This window comes from Sebastes fasciatus, chromosome 6 (genome assembly GCF_043250625.1).
Source record: "Sebastes fasciatus isolate fSebFas1 chromosome 6, fSebFas1.pri, whole genome shotgun sequence".
Lineage (NCBI taxonomy): Eukaryota > Metazoa > Chordata > Actinopteri > Perciformes > Sebastidae > Sebastes > Sebastes fasciatus.
The window spans coordinates 23,045,293-23,072,682 of NC_133800.1; the positions used below are offsets into that span (position 1 = coordinate 23,045,293).

At 40.4% G+C, this 27,390-nt stretch overlaps 2 protein-coding genes across 7 annotated transcripts in view; both read right to left on the reverse strand.

Annotated features, from left to right (window-relative positions):
- Window positions 1–16,141, reverse strand: part of LOC141769466 (rapamycin-insensitive companion of mTOR-like) — a 23,091-nt gene extending 6,950 nt beyond the window's left edge. The window contains exons 1-30 of the mRNA XM_074638551.1: window positions 16,039–16,141; window positions 15,864–15,911; window positions 13,160–13,257; window positions 10,210–10,274; window positions 9,798–9,929; window positions 9,498–9,561; window positions 8,880–9,006; window positions 8,362–8,531; window positions 7,918–7,985; window positions 7,466–7,533; window positions 6,856–6,938; window positions 6,206–6,293; window positions 5,951–6,041; window positions 5,793–5,859; window positions 5,599–5,679; window positions 5,262–5,362; window positions 4,889–5,054; window positions 4,423–4,524; window positions 4,236–4,282; window positions 4,014–4,149; window positions 3,678–3,877; window positions 3,451–3,577; window positions 3,158–3,322; window positions 2,324–2,400; window positions 2,129–2,207; window positions 1,919–2,028; window positions 1,730–1,817; window positions 1,519–1,611; window positions 1,295–1,401; window positions 14–243 (exon numbers count right to left, since the gene is read on the reverse strand). Coding sequence (XP_074494652.1) covers window positions 14–243; window positions 1,295–1,401; window positions 1,519–1,611; window positions 1,730–1,817; window positions 1,919–2,028; window positions 2,129–2,207; window positions 2,324–2,400; window positions 3,158–3,322; window positions 3,451–3,577; window positions 3,678–3,877; window positions 4,014–4,149; window positions 4,236–4,282; window positions 4,423–4,524; window positions 4,889–5,054; window positions 5,262–5,362; window positions 5,599–5,679; window positions 5,793–5,859; window positions 5,951–6,041; window positions 6,206–6,293; window positions 6,856–6,938; window positions 7,466–7,533; window positions 7,918–7,985; window positions 8,362–8,531; window positions 8,880–9,006; window positions 9,498–9,561; window positions 9,798–9,929; window positions 10,210–10,274; window positions 13,160–13,257; window positions 15,864–15,911; window positions 16,039–16,087 — 3,127 coding nt within the window. The 5' untranslated portion in view covers window positions 16,088–16,141. The remainder of the gene's footprint in view (window positions 1–13; window positions 244–1,294; window positions 1,402–1,518; window positions 1,612–1,729; window positions 1,818–1,918; window positions 2,029–2,128; window positions 2,208–2,323; window positions 2,401–3,157; window positions 3,323–3,450; window positions 3,578–3,677; window positions 3,878–4,013; window positions 4,150–4,235; window positions 4,283–4,422; window positions 4,525–4,888; window positions 5,055–5,261; window positions 5,363–5,598; window positions 5,680–5,792; window positions 5,860–5,950; window positions 6,042–6,205; window positions 6,294–6,855; window positions 6,939–7,465; window positions 7,534–7,917; window positions 7,986–8,361; window positions 8,532–8,879; window positions 9,007–9,497; window positions 9,562–9,797; window positions 9,930–10,209; window positions 10,275–13,159; window positions 13,258–15,863; window positions 15,912–16,038) is intronic.
- Window positions 16,142–18,256: 2,115 nt separating this feature from the next.
- Window positions 18,257–27,186, reverse strand: c6h5orf34 (chromosome 6 C5orf34 homolog). 6 transcript variants are annotated; one of them, XM_074638550.1, is made up of 18 exons: window positions 26,847–27,186; window positions 25,171–25,260; window positions 24,728–25,081; window positions 24,404–24,654; window positions 24,214–24,312; window positions 23,641–23,761; window positions 23,412–23,503; window positions 23,262–23,331; window positions 23,059–23,156; window positions 22,921–22,967; window positions 20,983–22,794; window positions 20,105–20,780; window positions 19,757–19,851; window positions 19,624–19,643; window positions 19,504–19,529; window positions 19,026–19,060; window positions 18,853–18,933; window positions 18,257–18,437 (listed from the first exon to the last, which is right to left on the reverse strand). In XM_074638550.1, exons 1-11 carry the CDS (start codon window positions 27,048–27,050, stop codon window positions 22,622–22,624), a joined length of 1,599 nt encoding a protein of 532 aa, XP_074494651.1. In that variant the 5' UTR covers window positions 27,051–27,186; the 3' UTR covers window positions 18,257–18,437; window positions 18,853–18,933; window positions 19,026–19,060; window positions 19,504–19,529; window positions 19,624–19,643; window positions 19,757–19,851; window positions 20,105–20,780; window positions 20,983–22,621. The 6 variants fall into 6 exon arrangements, with proteins under 6 accessions (XP_074494651.1, XP_074494649.1, XP_074494650.1 ...); XM_074638548.1 differs by having other exon boundaries at window positions 19,484–19,529; XM_074638549.1 differs by having other exon boundaries at window positions 19,749–19,851.
- Window positions 27,187–27,390: the final 204 nt, after the last annotated feature.

Genomic DNA, 27,390 nt, shown 5'->3' on the forward strand with positions numbered 1-27,390 from the left:
AAGTCCTACGTACTTGGTTGAGACTCGCTCTCGCTGTTGTGGCGCGAGCTGGTGGATTCAGAGTTCAGACTGAGCGTGCTCGGTACTGAGGAGAGTTCAGAGGTCAGTTGTGTGTCGACCTCTTCTGGAGTGACAGGCCACAGCGTCCTGCGACTGTGTCTGACTGCATCCCAACCGTACTGCTTCAACAGCTCACAACCCTGCCTGGTCTTGGAGATGACGCCCAGCACATAAACACATGTCCTGTTGGTATGGGAGAGGACGGTTAGTAAACACGCTAACATGTTTTAAAAGTAGCTGAATAAAAGAGGGGGCAGCTGAAGGCAAAAAACCTAAAACATATCCTTAAGACTGCGGGACCAGAGTAGTTCCCACATCAGCAACGTTGGTGCTAAAACAGTAGAAAATGCTTATTTACAAAAAACACTTAATTATTTATAGGGTTCCGTTTATCTGTCAATTATTTTTTTAAATTAGAAACAATTTATTTAAAAAATCTAATAGGGGCTTGCTGATCTGCAGCATCATAAGTAGCTCATTTTAATGTTTTGCGTTTTTACTCCTCACTGTTTATTAAAGCTACTACCAGGCTACTAGGAACTTTCATTTTGTGTTGATTTTGGTGCTCCCTGTGGAAAAAAGCGGTATGGTTTCCGAGCACCAGAGTCCTTTTAGAAAACCTCTAATTTTACTGCGGCAGAGTCTGACAGTCTGCCCCACTCAGTCCTGATTCTGGTTCTCCTGTGACTCCTTTCCTACGGCGGACCCAGCGATACGGCCTGGGCCTCCAGCAGCGTGGTGTCGGTGCTGGCTCCCACCTCCACCTCCCGCAGGAGGTCCGACTGCAGGTCGAAGGCGGCAGCGAAGCCGGATCTGGGTCTCTCTGCGGTGGGCTGGTCGCTGCCGGAGGCCCTGCCGGAGGCCCTGCTGGAGTCTGAGCTGAAGGAGTTTCTGGTGAACTTGCATGATTACGTCTGATTGCGCGGAATCGGATCCGGTGGCACCGATGACAAGCATTAAGAATAACCACATAGGAATAGCCAATCTTCTCGCTGATGATCTCGTTTACTTATGTAGGTCATAAAGAGGCATCAGTATAAAATTGAGACTTTTTCATAACCAGTTAAAAGTTCCTCAGTAATTTAATGCAATTATATTCTGTTTTCTCACCACCAGAGAACATTGTGTTCTTGCAGGAGAAACAAAACAAAAACATTTTTGGGACATAAAGTCTATGTGAACATCAGTTTAAATGTTTGTTTTTTTTGGTAAAAACTGGAAATGATAAGCTTACCCTCGTACTGACAGCACGTCACAATGCTGAGCCAATGCGAGGATGTCAGGAATGACGTTCTCCTCCTGCAGGAGATTCAGACCCCAGTTTGAAGAGCCAATGTTGCCCTGCATGGAAAACAACATCACAGCCATCAAAGCCATCTCTTTGGAACTATTATTATTATTATTATTATAGCGACAGAGTAACTGAGGTGACATGAAGTGATAGCAAATGATACTGACCAGGGCCCAGAGAGCAGCCTTCAGCTGTTTAATGCCCTCCCAGGTGTCCAGCATCGGGGAGCGAACCGTATAGCTGAGGTCAGGAACCACACTCTGGAGACAAACGGGAAAACAGACAGACATTAGGAAGAAAGGCCTATAAATCTGCATGACCCACTGCTCCTCAGAGACATGACTGTAGAAAATGAAACAGATAAGCTGAAGCAGTTACCTGAGCCTCCAATAGATGGCAGCCCGTCTTATCGTGGACCAGCTGACCATACAAGTGCACAGGGAGATAGACATTTGGTCTTTGTAACCTGGAGACACAAACCAGAGAAATTAGGCACACACACACACACACACTCTTTAGCGTGTCCTGTTATTCGTTGTGAGGTGACGACAGACTTCAGCATCTCACCTTTGGTTGCTGCGTCTGACGTAGTTGTCTCCATCAACAGGTTTGCGGTAGGTTGTTAGCGCTTCGTTGAGCTGCTCCTCTATCAGGTCCACGTACTTCAGGTTGTATTCCTGCCATCAAAGAGGCATTTAGGTCAAAGAGTATAACAAAAAGCTCTGTTAGCGTGTTGTCTTGTCTACTATAATATAGTAGCCAATATCCTGATAATACCTTCTGCCATTTGTCCAGCTGTTTGCTGACATAACCCCTCTCATTGAGGTAGGAGAAACCTTTAGGAATGGACAGGAACCTAAACAGCAGAAACAAGACGTACAGTTTATTCAAGAAGGACTACATAAAAGACTGAAACATATCATATACTGTAAGCCACGTGTGGTAAGCAGTGCTGTTGCAGTAAACACCCACCTGAGGAGCAGCAGGAGGCCCTTGTCTCCCAGGTGGGACAGAGCTGGTTTCAGCTGGATTAGAGCGTGGAGGTTGGCCTGTGAACCAGCACAACATACCGAGTCAGACAGCAGGAAGCGTGGACATACAACGCCACTGTCCTACAAACACCATCAACTCAAAACTAATTGTGTTTCAACACTTTAATATTGATATATCAATTAACACTATTTAAGTAAAAAATAGTAATTTAAAGGGAGTGAAGAATGCATCCTCATCATGAGAACCAATACGTTGGTATCAAGTCGATGCCAAAATTCTGAAAATGTGATATTTTCTTCTCAAGACTAACGGCGTCCCGGAACGATGGAAACTGTGTTTGGGACGCAGTAGACTCACTATGGATGCGTCCAGGGGACACACCGTATTTTTCCCGTTAGCTGTTAGCAGGCGGGTCCTGCCGATTTCCATTATGATGTGTTCAGGCTCTGTTTAGTGTATGAGTATTGGGCGAAGGTAAATTCTAACGTTATTATGATGTGTTCAAATGTAATCTTGTAAAATATAGTTTTTGGTGAGAATGCAATATTTTTTCACAGCAATATAAAATAGATAATAGAGAGGGAAATATGACCTGTTTAACTTCCTAAAAAAGCAGTATGCGACCAGTAATAAAGTGTGTATGTGGAATGGGATTTACTTTTTTATTGTGGTATCAAATTGGTAACGAGAATCGTGGAATTTCACTGGTATTGGTATCGACTGCTACGTTTCTGGTATCATGACATCCCTACATCCTAATCCGACAAACAGCACTTCGGTTCTACTGTACTGACGGTACTTCAAAGCAGTCACCTTGTCCTCGCAGGCCTCGTCTAGTATGTCCAGGGCCTCCATGGACACGGCCTTGCTGTGGTCGTGAAGCTGCGTGACCAGCAGCTCCATGCCCCAGCTGCTAAAGAACTCCACGCTCGCACGCAGCAGCACACGGAGGTGTTTGGTGGCATACAACCTGCACACCTGCTCAGAGAGACGAGAAGCATTGTGGAAGACAGACGAGACATTACGATGCAGAATTGACAACAGCTTTTCCTATCACTGCTTTATATGTATTTTTCTTGCTTGTCTTGTTGTTGTGGCTGTCTTACATCAGTAGCAGCAGTGAGGATCTTGGAGAGGATCACTCTGGCCAGACCGTCTCTGCTGTAGTCCAGTGTGGACACAGCGAGTTTCAACACAGCATCCTGGTTCTTCACAGAGCACAGATTCAGCAGGCTGCGAAAACAAAAAAAGTAGTCACAGAACATTAATAAAATATGTCAATTTATCGAACAAACATTTCTGAAAGTCTTATATTGTATGTCTACACACTCACCACTGAAACAGGCCACATTTCTCCAGCAGTTTGACTCCCTGTGGGTGCGCAGAGAGCGTCCCCAGGAAGAGGAAGTAGTGTTGGCTGAGTGTGGTGAGCAGGCCGTTGCTCTGCAGACAGCGCTCAGGCTTCAGCCCGGAGGACGAGGAGAGCCACGACACCATGTCCTTCACCAGGTCCTCCAGGTAGCCCTGGCCATCCTGGTGACAGCAGGAGGAGGAGAGAGAGAGAGAGAGAGAGAGAGAGAGAGAGAGGAGGCAGACAGGAGAGGCAAGTTAGAAAGTGACAAAAGGTAAAAAAATTGTTTTTTTGTGTGTACGTGTACGCTTCTCTAACCTCGTCTGACTCCATGAGGAACTCAATAAACTGACAGCCAACCACAGTGAGTTGTCTGGCCTTTGGGTGATCCAACGCCAGCCCTGCGTACAGTTTACTACTGGGCTTATAAAAGTACAGCAGCCTCCGCACAAACCTGCATCACACAGAAGACAAAGAAGTGGTTAAAACAATACAGCAAACTCTTTCTAATGTTGCACTGATGATATGAAGGAGACGTACCTGTGCATTTGTTCATCTTTGTTGTTCCTGAGGTTTACATGTGGCCACTGGGAGAGAAAACACAACATTTAAACATCATACAGGAAAAGAAATATTGGCATACAGGTGCTTTAACTTGACTGGTCTCTTCTCTTTGTCACATGCATTGAGCCGGTTTGTGACGGGTGCAACATGAGAACATCCTGACCTTGAGGATGGTGGCGATCAGCAACCAGTTCCACTCCAGGTTCTGCTTATGGTTGAGAATGTGACTGTCTCTCAGGTTCAGCATCAGTGCTTCTTCTGTGTCCTGAACACAAACACAGAAAACATTGATTTGACAATGTAAAAAAAACAGTAATATAAAGATGTTTTTTTACGGTGGAAAATAAGAAGCACTAATAATAATACTACTAATAATAATAATAATAATAATGTTCAACTCTGATGGCTTTGCACCAATTCCATTCATTTCTTTAAAACATCTGTTTTAATAGCCGTTTCCCCTTAAACACATACCAGACCTTTGTACCTTTGAACGCACAAAAATGAATTCGATATCACCTGTGGGTAAGATGGAAAATAAATATATTTCCCAAAATGCATTCCTTTGAACTACTTTAATCTGTTGCTGTGTCCGGAGGGTAGTATCTGAAAAGCATGTTCACATTTACCTTAATGACATAGATGTCCCGGTGGACCCGTGAGTGTGTCTCTCTGCGGTTGTGTGAAGACACAGACTTGCGAATGATGTGGTCCAGGTAAAGACTGTGTGGTTTCAAACCTTTCTTCTTCTTCTCATGGAAACGCTTCAGATTGTTGACTGCTGCACTTGCCCGACTGGAACAACAATAAAATTGGGGGATGATTAACATACATTAATAATCAGTAATGTACGTAGTTCACTTCTGTACTGTGTTCACTGTTACAACAGCACTACTGTATCAGTGTACCTTTATGAGAGATAAATATATAATGTAGTTCTGGTAAATACACTTGGTAGGACTGACTGTGATTTTTGTAAGCCATGTCTCTGAGTGTACTCACAGTCGTTTCTGCTGTGCGATGTCAAAGGAGGCGGCCATGTTGATGAGGGTGGGGAGGCAGTGCAGGTGGTGGCTATGGGAATGTGGAAGGATGGTGTTTGCCTAAACAAGAGATGAGCGGGTGGAGTAAAAAGAGAAGGTGCATTTAGTGTTAGAATCACAATCACTCGGTTGTAGCAGGCAGCTTTTCAAAATACAGAAATCCTCCAGACTGATGCAATGTTGGTTTTTTTTGCAGGGACACACAAGCACAAATACTGGTTCCTTCTTCAGTGTTAAAGAAATTCAGCTTTTCAAAATAAAAGTGTCGGAGATACTTTTCACCATTTTAATATTACCATGTGTAGAAGTTCTCCCAAGAGGATGGTGGCTCTCACAGCGAGCTGATCATCACTACTGGTCACAACTTCGACAAGGCCCTATAGAGACAAAGGTGGCGATAGAAGGGAGGATATGATTTAATAGCAACATGGTGTCAAATTGTAACACGATACAATCAGAGAGCAAAACAAACAACTTAGTATCAGCTCACCTCTAACAGCCCACTGGAGATGAAGGCAGAAAGAACAAATGCCAGGTAGTTGTCCATCAGATCAGGCCTAATGAAGCAAACAGAAAACAAATCATTGCATGGCTCATGTAAACACCAGACTATTTTAACCATCTCTATTCTCTCATATCATCTCCCACCTAGAGCGGGCCCGATGGGGTAGGATGACTTTGGCCTCAGCAGCAAGAAACCCATCAGAAAGTCTCCAGGTGTCCTGGAACCTGGCTGGGTCTGAGGAAGACCAGAGCAAACATTAGCTTTTACACCGTGTTTCTAAAATATGGACTTATCTGGGTTGAAATAGCACAAAAACATTTTAGTATAAAAATATGGAGTATACTTTCTGTCATGATGATACAAGGCCACATAGAAGATACAAAAGATGTTTCTCTCACCAACACTTAGAAGAGCTTCCATGAAGTCTTCAGTTACGATGGGCACGGGGAGCCTGAATATCTCATATAACACCTCCAGCAAGCCTTTCTGCAGGGCACATTACATTAGAGCGATCAGACACACATTTGATATGGTACAAACTACATTTGCAAGCGCTCAAAAGAGCACTTCTAATATCTCAATGTTGTGGCTGCGTAGTAGCAAAATACTCAAATTACTTGGGCAGCCCTAATCTGTCTCTGAATCCACAGGAAACAGAGTGATAATATGTGATTTGATCTATCTGTGCCACGGATGCCTTCGGGTGTATCTCACTCTGTGCTCTGATACTCCAACCAAACTCCACCCAAAAAGTAGGCGAAAGCCTTGCTTTGTTTTTATTTGAAGTACTCCATCTTCTAAAAAAAAAAAACACAGGTCAATATGGCTCCTGTCATCGCCAGTACAAGGTGTCGTGGAGGAGTTCAGGCTGTTGACCATAGAAATCAGTGCTAGCATAACACTAGAGCTGTGAAATGGAGATTGGCGGGTCAACATCTTTACTATCTATCAATTAGGTCTTCACTGCTAAGTTAACTAACAAAAGTTATTCGCTGGTTTTGCATCCATAAACTTCATTGTTTTTGTATGCAGTTGTTTCAATACTCACCCTAACTTCCATATTTGGTATGCAAAGTAAGCCAATTAAAGATTGGATTCCAGAGTTTCCAGCCTTGCATAGGTTGATAATCCCTGAGTAAAGATAGACAAAAGGAGACATTAAGTTACATTCAACAGAAAAGCACAAGTAATATAAAACTAGTCTAGTCTATTTATTTACAAGTCTTATTGATAACATTTTTATGTAGACAAATATCTTTTAAAAAATAATACATCTACAGAGCCTTTAGAAAGGTGCCGAATAAAAGTATGACTTTTCCTGAAAAAAAATATATATTATTGTGATTTCATAATTTTTAAATTTTTGACGGGTCCAAAATAAATGTTTTGTTTATCTCTAAGGAAGATATCGAATGTCTGGTTCCCACTTCTAACAAGGCTTGTGAGCCAATAGTATAATGACAATGGTATCAAGTGGTATCTCTGGGTCGCCAGTTAGTGTGGACAAAAATGGCTGAGATTGACGTTAAGTGCCTGGCAACGACTTATGGTGAAGTAAATGCAACGGGACGGCGGAGGGAGAACGCGTCATCTAGTGGCTGAATGTTATCAATAGCACCTTTAAATAACTACATGTATTACTTCATCCATGTCCTTACCAGACCAGGAGCGAAAGGCTGCCACTATGGCCATTCTACTCGACAGGAAACGGGACTCTCTGTCCTCCCTGTGGACATTAAAAAACACACATTAAAAACAGGACACCACAAGGAAATGGATCAAACCACACCACCACAAAACAAAAACAAAAAGCTAAACATTGAAAAGAGTTAAGGAGAAAGATCTTTTTATATAAAAGCAAATCATTCAGAGTGATTTAGCGGATAATCGTGACTTCCTCAGGCGAGTCATGCTGGAGTCAAGCAGCCCTGATAACAAGGAGGGTCATGTATTACAAAAAACACTATGCATCACATACCCTCAACTTTCTCAATGCATGGTGTTGCCAATATGGGAACACAGCAAAGGGTAAACAGAGGGAAATGTCAGAACACTATCTTTTTGTTTCTACTGTAACAGTGACACTCTTCATACCCCCCCACACACTCACTTGAGCTGCCCTTCAGCCGTGTCTGCGTTGTGACGGTAGTGGAAATCTGTGAAAGGCGCGAGGATTTGCTGGAGGACCAAACACACAACACAAGAGAGGGATGAGTACAAAATACAACAGACTTTAGAGCTCTTCATTAGTTCTTGAAAATTAATTTGTAAATATTCCCACGAAACATCTCGCGGTAATAATGAACCTGCTTCAGATCTCATATGACATCCGTGTGGATATTATGACTGCGGTGATGAGATGCTTCGGTCCCAGGTGTCTGTTTACAGACAATGAGGCTTTAGAGAGTCGCGGTAACTGATTACTGTAAGCTCCATGGGAAAGAAGCGGGCAACCTTACGACTCATAATCCTGACTGGAATGACTCCCAGCACACTGGCTCATTTATAAACAGCAGCTTCCTCTGAATTCATATCTGTGTGTGTGTTTGTGTACCTCCAGTTCGACGTCAACGCGCACATACTGACGGGTACGTGGGTGGTTGAGTAGATGGAGGATGGTGGTGATCAGAGCTTCGTTGATGCGACTCAGCTGACAGTCAATCACGCTCTTCAGGATGGTGCTGAGGCCTCCGCGTTTAGCCACCACCTCTGGGTTCTTCAGGGCTGCACAGTCAGCAACAAAGAAATATTAGAGGCTTTTCACATGTCTTCATAACAAATTAGGTATTTTATGGGGGTGTATATCACAAGTTTCTTCATGATACACTATTATATCAATTCTTTGGACAACGATAATAAAGACATAGCTTAAAAGTGAAGATATGTGTCGATGTCTTCACTTTGCATCAATCCAGATCGATGTATCTAGTATTTTATGAGGTATTTCTGTCCACTGACGTCGTAACCTCCCGAGGGCTCCTCACAAGGCCTCTGTGTGTGTGTGTGCAGAATTAACGGTTCTTTTACATCTGCGTTGTGTATCTCAGTCTCAAACGGCCAGGTAGCACTCACCTAGCTCACACACGATGGCGATGGCTGCACGGACCATGCGGTCTCTCTCCTGTAGTCCATCTGTGCCCACGGCAATTAGAGAGTTTGCAACAGAGGAGGGGAACAGCATCGCATTGACAGTGATAATCTACAGAGAGGAGGAAAGCAAGAGTCATTAAACAAGTCCGGACAAACTGAGGCAGAAGAATAACCACAATCTTTTTTTTTTACGGCCACTTTTTCTAGGACTCCAGGACTAACATGCAAAAACAGTACCTGAAATTATTCTGAGAGGGTTGCATATTTCAGAACTTACAGTCCAATACGTAATAACAGAAATATATTTTATGATAAGAGGCTATATGTCATGGAATGAACACTGGGTTTGTATTACTGTCTGGATTGCCACTAGTCCCTTTCTGAAACCAGACCCTGAGTGGTGTGTGTATGTGTGAAGAGAGTTTACAGTAAACTACAGAAAGGGCTATAAATAACCACGCCTGCAGACTCGTGCAAACTCGTCCACACACTGACACTGCTGCTCACCAAATCTTAGCAGTGAGTGCAGAGGGCACATTTCTCTAGCGACATGACAGTGACTGAATCAATTAGAGGAAGGCAATTAAACTATGATCTTACCTTTCGGACTAGTCTCAGAGCCTGAGTCCTCTCCCCCTCATTGCTCTGCTGGATGTCAATGCATCTAAACAAGCACACAAGCATATTAGTCACGTCCTTTTTCAAGTAGGAGAACAACAAATATTTCAAGAAGAGAAAAACAAGTGTGACTGAAGCACAACATTTCTAAGAAACTGGCAAACTTTTCAACAAAATGACGCGACTTCCTGTAAAAAGGAATATTATTTGACCCACAAACTGAAAAGCCAGCCAGGCAGCATTTTTTCCACATGACTGGTTGCGGTCAGAGCAGGATCTCACCTTGCTATCAAATAGTCCACCTGTAGTCTGAGGACCTTCTGCAGCACAGTGGTGTCTCTAATGAGGTAGCGGAGCGCCCGCAACCCTGCTGCACGCACTTCCTTAGCCTCATTCAGTAGAGCTAGTCGCAGACTAGAGGTGGAAAAAGCACACTTAGAAACATTGCAAATTGGACATGATGTGAGATTTAGTGACACTTTACAAACGATTGTTATTTCAGTATGATGATCTCTGATTCCTGCTGTTTTTCAATGAAAAACTCATCAGATCAATGTTTCAAATGCAAAACATTCCAGCTGATTAGCCACAGGACCTGACTTACAAACAAACCAATGAATTGGAAATAGAGCACATGACGGTAAAAAAGTACACGGTGTACAATTTGGAACTACTGGTTGCTAACAACACTTACCAAATGATGATTTCTTCGTATGTAAACCCAAAGTTTTCCTCGCGGTGGCTAATGCTGCATAGCAGCTGTAACACAGAGACAGAACAAAAAATGAATGAACTGATTCATACAAGGAATGCATTAGCACGGCTTTGGTCAAGGATAAAAGTAAAAGCCTAGCGCGGGCATTGTGGTTCAGCAACTCCAAAGTGACACCATCCTTCACCGGAGAAAATCTTCCATGAACCCCCTCATAATCATAACACAGATTAAGTTTATGCTTACTACCATTTGTACTTTCAGATGCCATTGGAACTATTTATATTCTAAAACTTTTCAACCTAAATACTTCAGACTTGATTGATAGTGATAAACAGAAACACATTTCAATTTGAATCACGTTAACACCTCTTTGTTTTGCCCTGATATTCTGGGTGCTTTGTTATCAGATGTCACTTTAGCTTGGCCAGCTTCATGGCTTCGTTCGCTAGCACCTGAAGAGACACATGACGGATTTTGGTCTCCTGTCGCTGTCGCTAAATATAACTGTCGTCATATTTTCTCAATTTAGCTAGTTTGGGCTGAGCGTCTCTTGACGATATGGACTGACTCAAATATTTCCCCATGCTCGCCAGCTAGCTGGCTGGCTAATAAGTTAAGCAGCAGCAGGAACGGTTTGTTACGCCCCGAGTGAAGTGACTGAATCGAGACAGGTTGACTTTATGTGTCACAATCATATCAGAGTTTCTATTGGCTAACGTGGGGGATAGTAATGGACACAATATGCTTGTTTTAATGTGCGCAAATGGTCCCCATCTGTAGATATGTACTTTTTAATGATACAGCCCCTCAAAGGTGTTTATAAGGGAGTTTGGCAACTCCAAAATGACACCATCCTTCACTTGAGAAGCATCAAACTAACTCCAATCTAACAAACGGCACAACACAATCCTGCAGGGTGCCGCAGGAGCCATGCAGGTGTGTTTGTTGTAGTTTTCCAATTGTCCGTTACATGTTGACTCGTTTGGAGTAGATGACTCGTGACTGGATGATGTTGTGCTTTCACTGGGGGTAGATGGAGGTTATAATCACGCCAGCGTTGGGGCAACACATTCACAGGTCCGGTAGTGGGTGTCGGCTTGCGTCACCTCCACCACTTGTTGTTTATGTTTATATATGTGTATGGATATATGAAAACAGAAGGTGATAACAGAAAGTAAGCGATAGGTCCTGCTGTATTCTTCCGCCCATAGCCTGAGTATTTGTTCCTGTTCTCTGTACCCTACCAGGCCTGGCAGTGGACCCTGTTTTTAGCATGAATTGCCACTTTTAGCTGTTCCCTCACCGCAGGTCCTCCATCATTAACAGAGGCCCACACGCAGCTGCTGTATACAAGACTCAAATCCTATGTACACAAAAGCAGTTCATTATAAAAACAATAAGCCTTCAGCGACAGTCTGTGTCAACTGGCGGGCCAAAGCTAACAGCACAGTCGGAAAACTCATTAGATGCACAGAGCAATGAGCTCCTTGGGCAAAGGATGCTGCCATTTTGGAGCTGCCACCTTTCTTATAGGCACCCTGAGGCACCATAGTGTTCCCAACAAGTCACTGCTACTCCCTCACAGTGGTTCAGTCTGTCCCGATGCAGCAGCGGGGGGAGCCGACGAGTGAGTTAAACAGGTAATTTTTGAGTGGCTTCTTCCTTAAAGCTGGACGTAAATCTCCTCTCTCCTTCGTCGTAAACCACAGAGGAAAGCAGGAGGAGAGACGGAGCGTGATGGGATGGGTGATGATGAGAGGCACGGTGAGCAGGGGGTTGTTTTTAACCAGCTGTGATGTCAGAGCTCAAGCAGGCAGGAGGAGGGGAGAGGAGACGTGGAGAGGGGCATGTGACACTCTCTGGGGGGATTAGGTCACCCTCACTGTCCTGGAACCCTTATAAGGAATTAGAGGCCCTCACAGACGTATACACACAGAGACACACGTCATGGCTATTACCCTCCTGTCAGTTGTAAACAAGAGATTTAGGTGTACGGCAGCCAGGCCCACACTCAGCCTTAAGCCTGCTACAGTGCAAGCTGTAGTTTTCTGAAGGCCACCAACAATTGGTCAAAATATGTCCGTGACTGACTGTCAGACCTGGTTTGAGGCTGCGGGTTGCTCAGCAGAAATCAGCGGCCAGGGTTGCGTAAATGGCTTTGACATTTCTCAGTGAGGTGACGTGAGCAAAAATAATGTCTGTAAGTTTTCCCCTCATACTTAGCTTTCAGTTTTGCAAATCATTTATTTTCTACACCCTGTTATTCCTGTTCGAAATAACAGGAAGGCTCGAGACTATGCAAGCATGTGTTGGGTGGAAGGCAGAAAAACAACCTGGAGAGGTCACTATCGTCCATCACGGGGGCTGACACAGGCCATGTCCACACTAAGAAAAACACGACAATCTAAAACCACTGTTTACTTCCATCTGCGCTTGTTTTTAAAAAACTTCTCTATTCACACTAAAATTCCAAAACAATAAGAATATAACAAAATCTCCAATTCTTCCTTGTTCATAAGAACAATAACTAAAGATCAGGAATCTCAGGTTCCAAAGTCAAAGTGCTGCTCTTGATGCATATTAGAGCCAGAGTGCTTTCCCATCCCTAAAGCTCCTGTTACATTCACTGTCAGCGTCACAATGACAGGCACAGCTAGGCCTGCTGGCAGCAACACCCAAGAGGAGAGGATTAAGGAGAGGTTAGTGGTGACACTACAGACAGAGGAGGGGGAGCACAGCAAGTCAATCTTTACAGATATCTGAACAAGTGAGTCAGCCTCCTTGAAAAGCTGCACGCTTGTATCCACAGCTTCAACGGGGTCTTCATGTTGGTTTAGGGAGATAATTCACTAACTCTCAGTGTTGTCAACACTGCCCAGATTAACAAATAAAACACTGGGGTAAAAGCGTCATAACTTGGCAGCGTTACCTTTACGAAGTTGTTCAGGTGGCCCAGTTTTCGCATGTTACTGACTCCGTGCGGTTTGGCCACATTTTGAAGGATTTCACGGAAGTTTTCTGATGGTTCTGCCGGAGAAAGGAAAGGAAATACAATGTAACCAAGACAAGCGTTAAGCCGTATTGCCATAATATGGGTTGATGAACCGTAATTTATTTGTTGCAGGAAGGAAGTTGGTTTAGCTGGTCAAACTAATTTAGTGTGTACAGTCAAAACAAGGTCTAGACAGCGAAAGCAAGACTTGAGCCGGGAAGTGTTCTTTTGTTTTCAGTTCCTTTCAACAATTATGTGTTTCTGTAATGCTAAATGTTCTCCACAAGAGAACAGATGGTTTTTAAAATGGAGTATTCTCTTGGCAAGAATCAGTGCCTTAACTGTAGTTTAGATTGCATGGAAACCAGTTCCAGAAAACTGCATTTCAACAAAAAGATAAATGCGGCAGAAACTATGACTACAGCAGCTTAATGGATTGCATACTCTCCTCAGCAACAAAGTTCACCAGAGGATGAGCCACAATTAGGTTCAATCCTCCAAATAGTATAAGCTATCAGTATTAGTCATCAGTCAAAACAATAACTTAAACACATGAAAATACAATTAAGAGCTTTTGGACTATTCCAAACTAATTTGCTAGCATTGAAAAAAGTCTACTTAATTGAGTACAAAATGTTATTTTATCCATAAAACAAAATTACTAAACCAACTACTCTGTGATCTTACATTTGAATAAATTAAACAAGGGTCTTCATCAGGGTCGCTGTGGCACAGTGGTCACAGTGACCCTGATGAAGACCTATGTTGGTCGCAACGCGTTGGTCATTTTAAATAGTTATTGCCGTGTAAAATAAAGGCATTTTAATTTTGTTCAAACACTACAGTGTGCCTTGGATTACTTTTGAGGGAGACTTGCATTTTGTACTTTTCTCCACCCATGCAATGAGCCCTTCACAAGACTGAATGAGCCCAATACACCTGAAGGATCCAAAGAGCACCTGTATGTGATTACCACAGAGACCCAGCAGCGCTTCTACTCCATTGTCTTCAAGCATTGATAAGTATTTGCAGCCAATCAGATATAACCAGATGCAACAGTCTCTTGCAAATTGATTTGGGCTAGTTTGAGCCAGGTTAAGAATACGTATGCTAGAAAAACAATCGACATCAACTTTTGCATACAAATGTTGGGCTTCATGATCTTGGACCCTTGGGCACAGACATGGTTTAATCTTCAGCTTTAGGATTGTACGAAACTCTTGTGACACACTACCATAATGTTATGCGCACACACACACACACAGCCTGACCTGAAATGAAAAACACTGAGGTTGACCAACACTTTGCAAATCCATGATGAAACAGCTCACAGATTAAGCGTACCCCCATACGAGAACTATGAGGACTTTAAGAACTTTAAACACGCACTATCTGCAACCATCTTGGACTCTAACCACTGGCGCACTTTACACTTACTTTACACTATACATCCTATATACCACTTTATAGACTGCACATATTACATTTATTTATTTATTGACGGACTGTACTATACACTATGTTCACCCATTCACTCTGTATCTTTTATATCTCTATTATTGTTTTTATAATTTTTGTATTCCTGTACCTCCTGTGTTTCGCTCTGTTTGCTGATGTTGCTGCTTTGACACCTGAATTTCCCTCCGGGGATTAATAAAGGTTCATTTCATCTTATCTTATCTTATCTTATCTTATCTTATGTAGGGGGGGGGCTCTTATCACATCAATGGGCCTAAAATATTGTTGGCTTCTTATGCTGCATTCATCTACAAATTCGTATTTGCATTTATCACAGTCCTTGTAAAATCCAACATCATAGCACTACTTTGAGAGGGCACATCTCTTTGCAAATAAAAGTATTGACTTTACACAACACAAATACAAAAAATACATGTTTGTGGATAGTGAAATATTTGCAGATCATGGTACAACATTTGTGTAATGTCTTCTGTGGGTTACAACTAATAAAGTCCAATAAAAACTTCCATAGAAATGACCAAATGCATGACTACAACAGCACTTAAATAACAGGCGATCGTGATACATTAAATGTGAGTAAAAATGTTTTTGATGCCATCAGATCTGTATTTGCATTTATCACAGTCCTTGTAAAATCATAGCTACTACTTTGAGAGGGCACATCTCCTTGCAAATAAATGTATTGACTGAGTTAATCCTTGCATTTAAACTATTAATGTGACTAATAATGTGACTTAACACAACACAAAAATACATGTTTGTGGATAGTGAAATATTTGCAGATCATAGTACAACATTTGTGTAATGTCTTCTGTGGGTTACAACTAATAAAGTCCAATTAAACACGTCCATAGCAATGACCAAATGCATGACTACAACAGCACTTATGGTTGGTTGGCTTAACTAACAGGCTATCTCTGCAGACTCAATCACAACAACAGGAGCGTCGTCATGGCTGGTTTAGCTTAACGCTGCTAACTCAGCTAGCTAGTTATTATGATATCGCAGGGTTATTACACGAAACAGAAAGGGGGGAAACTGACAGCAGCAATGACAGGACAAGTGCACGGAGACAAAACTGTCTTTTCACTTCACTAGGCTAGAGTTTGCAGTAAGAGCTCCTCATCCATTTTGATGCTGTGATGAAGCTCTCTCTGCTTACCTCTGGTCAGATCCAGCGGTACGTTTTCCTCTCCGCTGTCATTCCGACCTGGTAAATAAACACACAGAGCGGACACGCAGAGGGGTCAAACCGGGGTCAAAACGTGCCTGAGAAACTCTATTTTTAGAATATGCGGTTATTAAACGTGTCAGCGTGTCGAGTTTTTCACGCTTACCTCGCATCCGAAGACTCCGGATAGGACGGCCGCGGAAGCTGGCCGCCATGTTTCCAGGAACATACACAACACCGGAAACTTCGCGGATTCTCGCGAGAATAGAGGGGGGGACGAGACAACAGAGGAGTTGTCGCGACATAGCTGCAGCAGACCTCTCACATTCACAATAATGTCATTTTGAAATAATAATAATAAAAAAAACGTGGTTTCTGAGAACTATAATAGAGTTAAATAAGCCTAACCTGCTACTTTTATTTTTTTTTATACTTTATTTTTTTCCTTTTTTTCAAGGTTGTTTTCATATATGCAATTTACAGTTCGTAATTACAATAGATTATAAACAATTTTTTTAAGTAATTGAGCTTATAGACAAACTCATTAAGTACACTAAAGAAAACAACTTCAACATTCAAAATTGAAATAAAATTAAGAAAAGAAATAATAATAATAATAATAATGATGATAATGATAAAAAGAAAGAATAGAGTTAAAAAAACAAAACAATAATAATACAAAAATATGAGAGTAATAATCAGTTAAGCTTTTTTCTTATTAATTTAATTTTAATTCTTCTCTTAAATTCCACATTCACAAGTGTAAATTTATTAAAAAAAAAGCCTAATTTATTTGTATTTATTAAAGAAATGGAATAATATCTGTCAACGATTTCTTCCTCACAAAACAAAAAAGCAATGAAAACAATGAATGTATGCAATATGTTTAATGTTTTTAAGTGAAATTATTGTCATACTCTCGCGCATTTTTTAAAAATTATTATTTATTATTATCATTAAATTATTTTTTTATTATTATCTACTTATTTATTTATTTATATTGTGTTTTTTTATTTTATGTTTTTTATTTTTATGTTTTCGCTATGCTTCTTTTGTATGTAAATGTTTTCTGCTGTTACTATGTATACTGTAATTTTGAAATAAAATTAAAAAAACAAAAAAAAACTCCCACAGTGACCTGAGATCAGATGGATCCTCCTTAATCCCCCCTCTAATCTTATCAGAGATAAAAACAAATCTGACCTGGAGACTGTTTTATGGTTCTGTGAAGAAGAAGGAGCTGTTTTAGCACTGTTTCCATCTATATATACATATATATAACATTGCCATTTAAAATAGAGGTCAAAATGAACTTCACCACACCCCAATCATGATTTTATGGATATTTATTGCTGATCAAAAAAAGTCAGAGTAATTCTAAGAGTAAATTTATATATCAACAATTAATAAAACATTCACAATGTATTTATCATAGGTACAGTATGTAGAAAAATGGAAACCATTTAAATTAGGTTCATTTCTTTTTTTTTTTACATTGAATCCCAATGAATATCTGGTCTGCAGTGGAAGATGTACTCAGATCCTTTACTTTAGTAAAAGTATAACTACCACATTGTAAAATATACTCCATTCAAGAAAAAGTAAAAATCCTGTATTCAAAATTTTAGTTGTGCAGAGTTACTATAGCGGTCAAATAAAATATAATGGAATAAAAAGCACAATACAGGAAAATACGCAACACCGGAAACTTCGCGGATTCTCGCGAGAATAGAGGGAGGAACGAGACAACAGGGGTTGTCGCGATATAGCTGCAGCAGCAGCAGAAGACCTCCCACACAGACCTGAGATCAGATGGATCCTCCTTAATCCCCCCTCTAATCTTATCAGAGATAAAAACATAAATCTGACCTGGAGACTGTTTTATGGTCTGCGAAGAAGAAGGAGCTGTTTTAGCACTGTTTACATCTATATATATATATATAGATATATATAACATTGTCATTTAAAATAGAGGTCAAAATTAACTTCACCACACCCCCAATCATGATTTTTTTTTTTTTTTATAAGATAAGATAGAACTTTTTTAATCCCGAAGGAAATTCTCGTGCCAGAGATCGCTCAAAAATACAACAAAATTACAACAAGTTCAAGTGTATAAAATACAAGTGTATAAAATAAAAAAAGGACTATTTCTAGCACCATTGTCTAATAGAATAACAATTAAGTAAGATAGATTTAGTAAAATGAGTAAATAAGAAAAGATAAGTAAAATTAAAAATGTAAAGTAAGCTAACAAACAGAAAAATAAGTAATAAGGATGTGAGAGATGTTTTCTTTTGGAAAATTATTTCTGTTCCTTTTTTCCAAACATAGCATAACAAACATAACAAAACATAACACAAAAAAATTATATCTCACATATAACATTTAACCATGCTCTTTAATCAAGAAAATGCACCATGATTTAAATGACAGATACAGGTAATGGATTCATCAACAATGTACAAACACTGTATATGGCATTAAAATGATCCAGGGTTCAGATCCGTGTCCTTCACATTGTCACAGTCATTATAGTAGATTAGGCGATTTCATAGGTACAGTCTGTAGAAAAATGGCAACCATTTAAAGTAGGTTAATTTTTTTTTTTTACATTGAATCCCAATGAATATCTGGTCTGCAGAGGAAGATGTACTCAGTTCCTTTACTTAAGTAAAAGTATAAATACCACATTGTAAAATATACTCCATTCAAGTAAAAGTAAAAGTCCTGTATTCAAAATTTTAGTTGTGTAAAAGTTCAGAAGTATTAGTATAAGTTTCCCATGATTTTTTTAAATGTAAAATCTCTATGTGCAGAGTTACTATAGCGGTCAAATAAAATGTAATGGAATAAAAAGTACAATACCTCCCTCCCTCAAAATTGTATTCAAGTAGGCTGCAGCAGCAGTAAATGCTAGTTATTTTCCACCGCAGACCACTGGTCTGTTAATATTATATTTTGAGTTACCAGAACATACCTGCTTTGATGTCATCCTAATCAAAACTATCATAATCATCATCATCAAAATCATCATAGTCAACAGTGTCATAAACTTCATCTGTGGGCACAAAGACAATTCAAGTTTAGTATGTTATATTGCCATGACCTCCAAAATGCCATAAATATTAGGAGAAATGCAGATATATTTACCTCCATCTGTGTTTGGTTGTGGCAGATGAGAAACTCTGATGGTAAAGGAAAAAAACTATTATGAAGAGCCAATGTGGTGTGTGTAAAAAGTGTACACTATAAGATTCAGAAGCTAGTACTTGTAGAGAGGTATTATGTTGGATTTAATTAGTTTAAACATGTTTGAGATTTGATGTCAACCACTAGGTGTCGCCCATACATAACAATCCACATTGAGTCAAACAGTGAACTGGAAAGTATTGAAAGTATTTCTCTAGTGTGAATGACATTTCTTTCTGTGTATGTATTCATTTTACCACGTGATTCCTTTAAAGAAAATTACTTTCATTTTTTTTTGGTTAAACACTGACCCTTTGTCTCCAATATCATTATTACCATCTACACCCAGTGCAATTTCTAGAGTACTGAATGACCAAATCTGACCCATCCATTCAAAACAAATATAAAAAGAGTGCAACCTTGCATCTGGATCATCCACCATATCATAAACATCATCCTCCTCGACTGTTTCAAAAACAAGAAACAGAAAACGATGACTGTGTAGAGAGCTTGTTATCATATTGTCATATTTAAACAAAAAGCAATACAAACTGCTTACTGTTTTGCACGTTGAGCCCACTATAAAGGAGAGAAAAAGTAAAATCAGCAAGAGAGCGTATGTGTGACTGAAAAACGGTGCAATGATTTATGTCTTTCATGGAGTATTTTAGAGGTATTGTGCACCTGCAAACCTCAGCTGGTGCCCCAAGGTCATCGTAGACATCTGGCTCTTCAAACTCATAAATAAGAGGCCAGGCCTCCTCCTTCTGTTTTAGATCATCACAGCCTGTATTGACAGACATATAACCATATAAGCATAGATTACTGCTTGGACATTATGTAAGCGTGTATCACCCTCTTTTCTTCTTACTCCTCTACATTGTGTAGCTGTTAGCGAGCCCAGTTGTCCATCTGGGTTACCTGTCTTGTGGATGACCTCTATGACCTCTCATACCAATCATTCTGCTACCACATTTTTGAACATGATAGTATTTGAAGAAGCAATAATCACATGAAATGCATTTAAAACTGTTTCTCACCATCATTGACACAGGTTAGACTCCCTCGGAATCGATGAATGTCAACACTTGGAGGCCTTTGAGGCTTCGGAGGGCTCCCCAGAAGCAGCACATCAGGAAGCCTCTTCTTAGGAACAGAGGGGTCAGAGCTCACTCTTTGGACTTTAGTTTGGGTTCTACATGTTGTTATGTAGTTCTGCATTTCTGGAAGTTTGGGGGGTTTAGCACGGATGATGTTTTCCACCCCATCATCTCTGTTAGTCAAACGTTGTGCCAGAGGTGGTTTGATGCGTTGGCGCACTTTGGGAAAGGATGGCACATGTGATTCCTTGGTTTCTGGTTTCAGAACTGTGGTTGACCCCAGTCTGTTGCAATTCATCCGTGCTGCCTTGATTGAAGCAACAGAGACATGATGAGAAGGCCGAGAGGATCCAGAGGAGTCCGTGTCACTCTGTGTCTCAGCAGGTTTAAATGGTTGAGCCCTGAGTGATGATGGTTTCACATTCTGTGTGAGAGTAGCCGCCAATTGTTGCTTAAAGTCAGGGATAGGCTTTTGTGAACGAACTCCTTTGAAGGCAGACATTTTTGCTTGAACAGAGAATACAGCGCACACGTTTTGTCAGACTGCTAGTTTATTATAGGAAGCATCTGGCACAGAGCAGCAACTTGTGTTTAACTGAGTCCCCAGGTGTCTTTCCTTTAAAGAGAGGAAAATGACTGTTTAGTCTAGAACATCTTTGTGCTTGTCTTCACTTTTTAATTTTGCCACACATAAGTCAATTCAGAGCAGGAACATAAATAACATTACATGCACACTTCAGGAGGCAAAAACATGAGAGAAGTATGACTGAGGATTTCACAAAGAGCATAATTGCTTGAAACAAATTGCCAGCACTCACCTGATTCTGGTATGAAGTGCTGTGTATGTCTGTGTGACACAGCTGTTCACCACAGAAACATGATCCACCTATGGAGGAAGTACTTGATTTGATAAGAGGCCAGCTTGGTGTGACTGAAAAAACTGTGACACCCACCTGCTGATTAGTATTTAAACATGATTCAATAGTTTAAGACATTAAAGTTGCTGAGTTTGAGCCTGCATCTTGAAAATATTCAAACCTTTGATATTCATCAAGAGCAACAACCATTAAGAAAGACATCCTGTTTATGGGAATATTAAGATCCAGATATAGAGAATAAAAGTCATAAAATATAAAATGATATAATACATTATTAAAGCCCTGTGTCCCTTGTTATTGTCTTGACTTGGGACTTAACTGGACTTTTATTATTATTATTTTATATCTATTATAAACATAATTTAATAATTATATTCCGCTATTTCCCAATAAGCAGTAATAAATAGCTGGTAATTTATTTAATACATTTCCAGGAAAAGAATACAAAGTTAATTGATATGCTTTATTTCCATGTCTGCTGGTAAATAGATAATAATTAGCTAATAACTTCTTAAAAAACTCTCTGAATCATTACATTAGCTACCAGGTTATACCAGGTTGTGTAGACAATAATAATAATTTACTGTGCAATATAATTTTTCCACTTCTACAATTGTGTTAATAGTCTGGTAATAGTAAATACTGTATTGTTCCTATTTTTAACATTTCCCCTTGTTTATATTGTTCCTATTTCTATATTTCCTTCTATTTAAACTGTTCATATTTTGTTTCACTTTATGCACCGTGTTGTATCTTGCTTTTTACCGATGCTTCTCGTTTTTTGCACCATCCCCTTTGCGGCATTACACTGCAAATGTCCCCACTGTGGGACTAATAAAGGAATATCTTATCTTATCTTAATAAGTAAGACAATGGTGAGATTTGTGCCTGATCAGAAGTGTCTTCTTTTAGTTTTGGTTTTCCACCTCCGATGAGGAGCAGCGCAGAGCCGCTTCTCAAGCCTCAGGACCCTATTTTAACGATTATATGCTATTTCAGCAGATAATTATTGAATAATGTTTATAATAAAGTAATTTTCGATAAATTAAAAGGTGAATATTGGGGTAAACTTTGGCAGTAATTTCAAATAGGTTACTTGCTAATTATCACATAAATACCATGAAATATGCGGACCTGTAAAATGAAATGTTACCGAACATCCTAGTTCTTTCTGGGCTGTCAACACTGCCCTGATATACATATTGCATCACTGGCATATGGTGAAATGTAAGACCACAGCTCGTTTCGACCTACATTAACACCTGTGCACATCAGTTTATAACCCAGAAATTGTTAAAACCGTATCATATTGAGGCCTTTTTTTTTTTAATCAGCCACACCGTGTACATTACGACCACAATATGTCATAGTTGTAGTGTGGAAACATCAAGGTGTTAAAGCCATTTTGCATCACTGCAAGTTCTCTGAGCCAGACAGGAAGGAACAATTAGCAACTGGAAAAATACTTTCTTTCAGTCTCCACACATTGCAGCAAAACAGCTTCACATATATTGTAAGTACCAAGCTCGTACGTTGGGGGTTTCTTCTTCTTAAAACATGTCTCTCAATCAGGACTCTCTCAAATCAGTTTGGCTGCTGATATGAGAGCATCAATGTCCTGTATGGCTTTGGATGTTCTCTGAAGAGCCTCAGCGATGTTCACTGGTTCATGAGTCGCCTCTTCTGCAGAGCTACCTTCCAGTTTCGCGCATCCTATCTCACTTCTCAGCAGGTGGTTGTTCTCCAGCAGAACTGGGCACACAGGATGTTAAAGAGCATGCACGATTTTCCCCAGCATTATCTGCCAGCTGATATGATAATATAACATGGGTGATTTGCAATATACTGGTGTCCACGGCCCCTTAATGCAAAGGATACAGTTGAATCGTTGTATCTTCTCCAGTTCTGCAGCTACAAGATCTGACCTAAATGGAATGGAAAGTAATACAACATTACATACAAATATAACATTTATTAAATACATACCAAAGGAGGGATCAGAAAAATATAACTCACCGACTTTCTACTGTCTGTGTGACATTCACATGCTGTTGAACAGATACGAGATTGAACAGATCTTCTTCAATCCTTGCTGGTCTAGAGAAATGTCTCCCCTGGAAACAAAATTACATCACATTTAGAATCTTGAATACTGTGTTAATACAGTAGAAATCAACATTATTAGTAGTAGTAATATCAGCAGGGAGTACTTCTTTGACCTCTTGCAAGCAGCTGGGTGTGGCAGGGAGCTTCAGTGACTGCTTGGCCTCGTTGTAGCAAGCGAGGATCCTGTAACACAGCAACGTGATCGGTCACGGACTGATGCAATAATCAAATTCATCAGACTGGGGGATGAAGCAGCGGCTCACCTGCTGGCACGACTCACAATGGAGCGCACAGAGTACAGCTGTCCGGGTACGTCAGGTGGGAGGTTGTTCAAGTGGTACGTTACCTCTTTCACCTGTGAGACAGACAAAGTCAATCGATGCCAGAATGGTTTTGCATTTTAGCTCCAAAGAAAAGGATAGAATAGCATGCTATTTTAAATATAGTAGATTCAGCTTTGTGACAGTTAAATGATGAGAGACGGAAATTTACCCGCCCTGACAGGAGCTCAGGTTTGTGATGGGTAAAATAAGTGTTAAGGACACCGTTAGACCGGATGACTGATCCATCTCCTGGGGAAACCTCTATGACCGAGACCGCCCCGCTCAGTATCCTACACAGGAGACATACACACAGTTACAATACAGCTGTATATATATCATGTATCCCTTTATTTAAAGGACCAGTGTGTAGCATTTTAAGGGATCTATTAGTAGAAATGAAAAAAAATATTCAGAACTATGTTTTCATTAGTGTATAATCACCTGAAACTAAGAAGTGTTGTGTTTTCGTTAGCTTAGAATGAGCCCTTCATAACTACATAGGGAGCGGATGGGAGGAGTGAGCGGAGGGGTACTCAGTTGGTTGCAATCTGCAACCACACCACTAGATGCTACTAAATCCTACACACTGTCCCTTTAATGAAATATATTGGCATGTTTTGACATAATCAGCTTATAAAATCTGAATCAGAGGTGTTTTGCTTTTGGAGTCTTGTACTCAAACACAAACTGTCAACGATCTTTAAGGTCCTTGTTAAATACCCTGAAAACCTGCATTACCTACCTGTAGGTGACTCCTTGACACCACATCACTTTTACCAACTCTGTTGGAAGATCTTGGTTTGAATGTTCTGTTTTGGCCAGGGGGTCTCTCACCTTCCACCTTAAAATACACAAGTAAGGAAGCTTCAGTCAGTCAGTGAACGTTGTTAAATAGTGCTCTACATGTCACTCAAATAAATTGATCGTTCAACCTGTGCCAGTGAGGTGATGGGCATGCGAGAGGCAGCGCCTGAGGAAGGTGAGACCTTCTCCCTACGATGGATACGTCTGACATATTTATTCTCCCATGTGCCTGGGTGAGATCGCAGGTTCCCTCTTCAGGTTTAGAGAGATGAGCCGTCCAGAGGTGGTGAGCCAAGGAGAGAGGGTAGCACCAGATGGGGGCAACGGCACAGCAGGAGTGATGCTGGACCACCGTGGTGGATTGGTACATCTCCTCTGGCTGGGAAGGGAAGTTAAATGTTTAGTGAAAGCTATGATATAAGCAGAGAAATATTACTAAAAAGAAGCATTACCTGTGGCTGAGCAGGGCCAATAATCCGTGGAGAACAAGACCTCGATCTAATAGACTCGTTCCTTCTGCTTCCTCTTCCCTGATGATCAATCTCATCACTGGTAGTCTGACAGATCTGCTGACTGCCTGGGCTGCTGTCAGGGTCTCCGCTGAAGCCCTGCATGCTGCTGCGCTGATTTTGAGTCCGACTGAGGCTGCACGTGAACTCAACGGAGAATTCTTCACCCGACGGCGACAGCGTCAACGCAGCTCGTCCCCCCTCCGACCCGATGACGGTCTCGCCTCCAGGTCCGAGCTCAGCATCACAGGAAGAACACTGAGGCCACTGCACGTCTGAGTCAATGCTGACAAAAGGCTGCAGGTGGAAATGCAAAAAAACACAGGTATCATTGCCTAAACATAATTTGAGGGACTAATAGTGGGCTAGGAAATAGCTCTTGGTACCTTCTTGTGGTCAGCTGGGATGAGCTCCTCCGGCAGATAGGGTCGACTTGCATATTTATTCCTAAATGCCAATGCAGCTACCATGAACTCCTGTAAAATGACAGCATAACTTTGAATAACTTTGCATGCATACTACAGAAGAAAATCAAACTGTGTACATTTATCCCAGCAGACAACAGCCTGATACTTTTTTTATTGCCTTTATTTCAGAAACTGGTCATACAGGTTCAATTACAAAGACATGTACAAAACTGTAAAAGGAACAACAAAACAAAATAACAGATGCCAGGGGATAAACAGCTTACAAGTACAAAGCCAGGGAAAATAAACATTTAGATAAAGGAGGTGCATAAAGTTACCGTCTTCATAGCTTTTTTGTTTTCGGAGGAGAGAATCAATTTAATGTATTGTTTGGTTTCATGTTCAAATACAAAAAATGAAGGTATCGATAAATTTGGATTTATGTATATGAAATATAGCTAAGAGAATAATCAGATTAATAATATAATGTTCTTTGATTTTACTGTTACCTTTATGGAAACCAAACAAAACCTTCTCTAGACATAGAATAAAATCAGGGTCAATATTATCAATAATGAATCTACACAAGTCCTTCCACAGCCTTTTTGCGATATGGTCACAGTGCAAGAATAAATGAAGAAGAGTTTCTGGGAGTACATCACAGAATGAACAGTTTACATTGATGTCCTGTTTAAACTTAACAAGATAATGACTTGCTGGATAATATCTGTGAAGGATTTTAAATGATACTTCTTTTATTTTGTTTGTCAAAAGATACTTATAGGGTAGAGTCCAGATGTTCTTCCACTTGATGTCTTTTACAAGGTTGTTCCAGTAATTGACAACATAAGGCACACAAACAATATCATTCTGAAACTAGAAAAGCAATTTCTGAAGAAACTGCGGTGTGAATGCTGGTTGCTGAAGAGCTGATGCTACGCTGTAAAGCAGGCTTAAATTATGTGGGAAGAAGGTGAAGTAGTAGGAATAGTTGGAAAAGTGCTAATGGGTTTAATTTGTATGAATATCAGGAAGTAAATGTGGAATATTTGAAGGTTTTTTGAATAGCTGACGCTACACTGCATTGCTGGCTTTAATCTGTATGAAGAAGGATACAGAATCAGAATCAAAAGATTATGAATCAGTAAATAAAGGTTGTAATTGCATGAAAAGCAGCTGAAGCATTATAAATAGTTAGTTCTGAGTTCCCTGTTAAAAAAGTTACCTTCTGGGGCTTTTATTTTGAAAAACTAGGTGAATCCCTAGTTTCCTGTTAACATACAAAAAGGGGAATTTTACCAAGCTCCAAACAAAGTTAAATATTTCAAAAAGTACAAATGGGATGAATGAAAGTTGAACAATAGCCAGAATATATGGAAGAGGTGGAACATTTTACAGTTTGAATGGAGTTTCTAGGTGAAAGTATGAATGAGCAGTGAAGAGTTGAAAATGCTTGAAAATGTTTAAATTCTGAACATGTCTTCCATTCATTTCAATGGGGAATTGTTGATGAATTATGGTTAATAATTCTGAAAATATGAAAGTTATGAATGAGAAAAGTAATAGCCATCATGTCCTAATTGAGCTGCACGTTTTGATGTTTGAATGGAGTTTCTATGTTGAAAAATGTGGATATGTGAATAAATGTTTTGCACCTTATAAGAGCTGATGGTGAACCTGGTCCTCTGTCGGACTGTCTCAGAGGGCTGTAGAGGATGTCCAGATGGGTCTGTGGGTTTCACCAGGATGAACTCACAGCCACACGGTGACAGCTGTAACCGGGCTCCGTTACCGTACCGAACATCCACCGACTCGTCTTCATACATGATCATCGAGCTGACACTGGCGCTGGTTTCCATCGTTAAACTGCGAAATGAGGACTCAGTCCACCGTGGATGTATGAAGAGAGAACAGACTAGAGAGCTTGTTGGTAGGCGCGCTGAAAATCAAAACACGGTGACGCGTCGGTCAACGTCATCAAGTGGCAGCCAGAAACGTTTGGAGCGCCGCACCGGAAGTTACGTTTTGTTAGCATTTATTTTTTATTTTTTAATTAAATACTTTTTTTTATACTTTATTACCAACACAGTAATATTACAGATTAATGTGCAGGGGGGGTTATTTTATTTCATTTTTTATTTTTTATTTTAATTTTTCAATTTTTTATTATTTTTTCAATTTTATTTATATTTTTCCTGC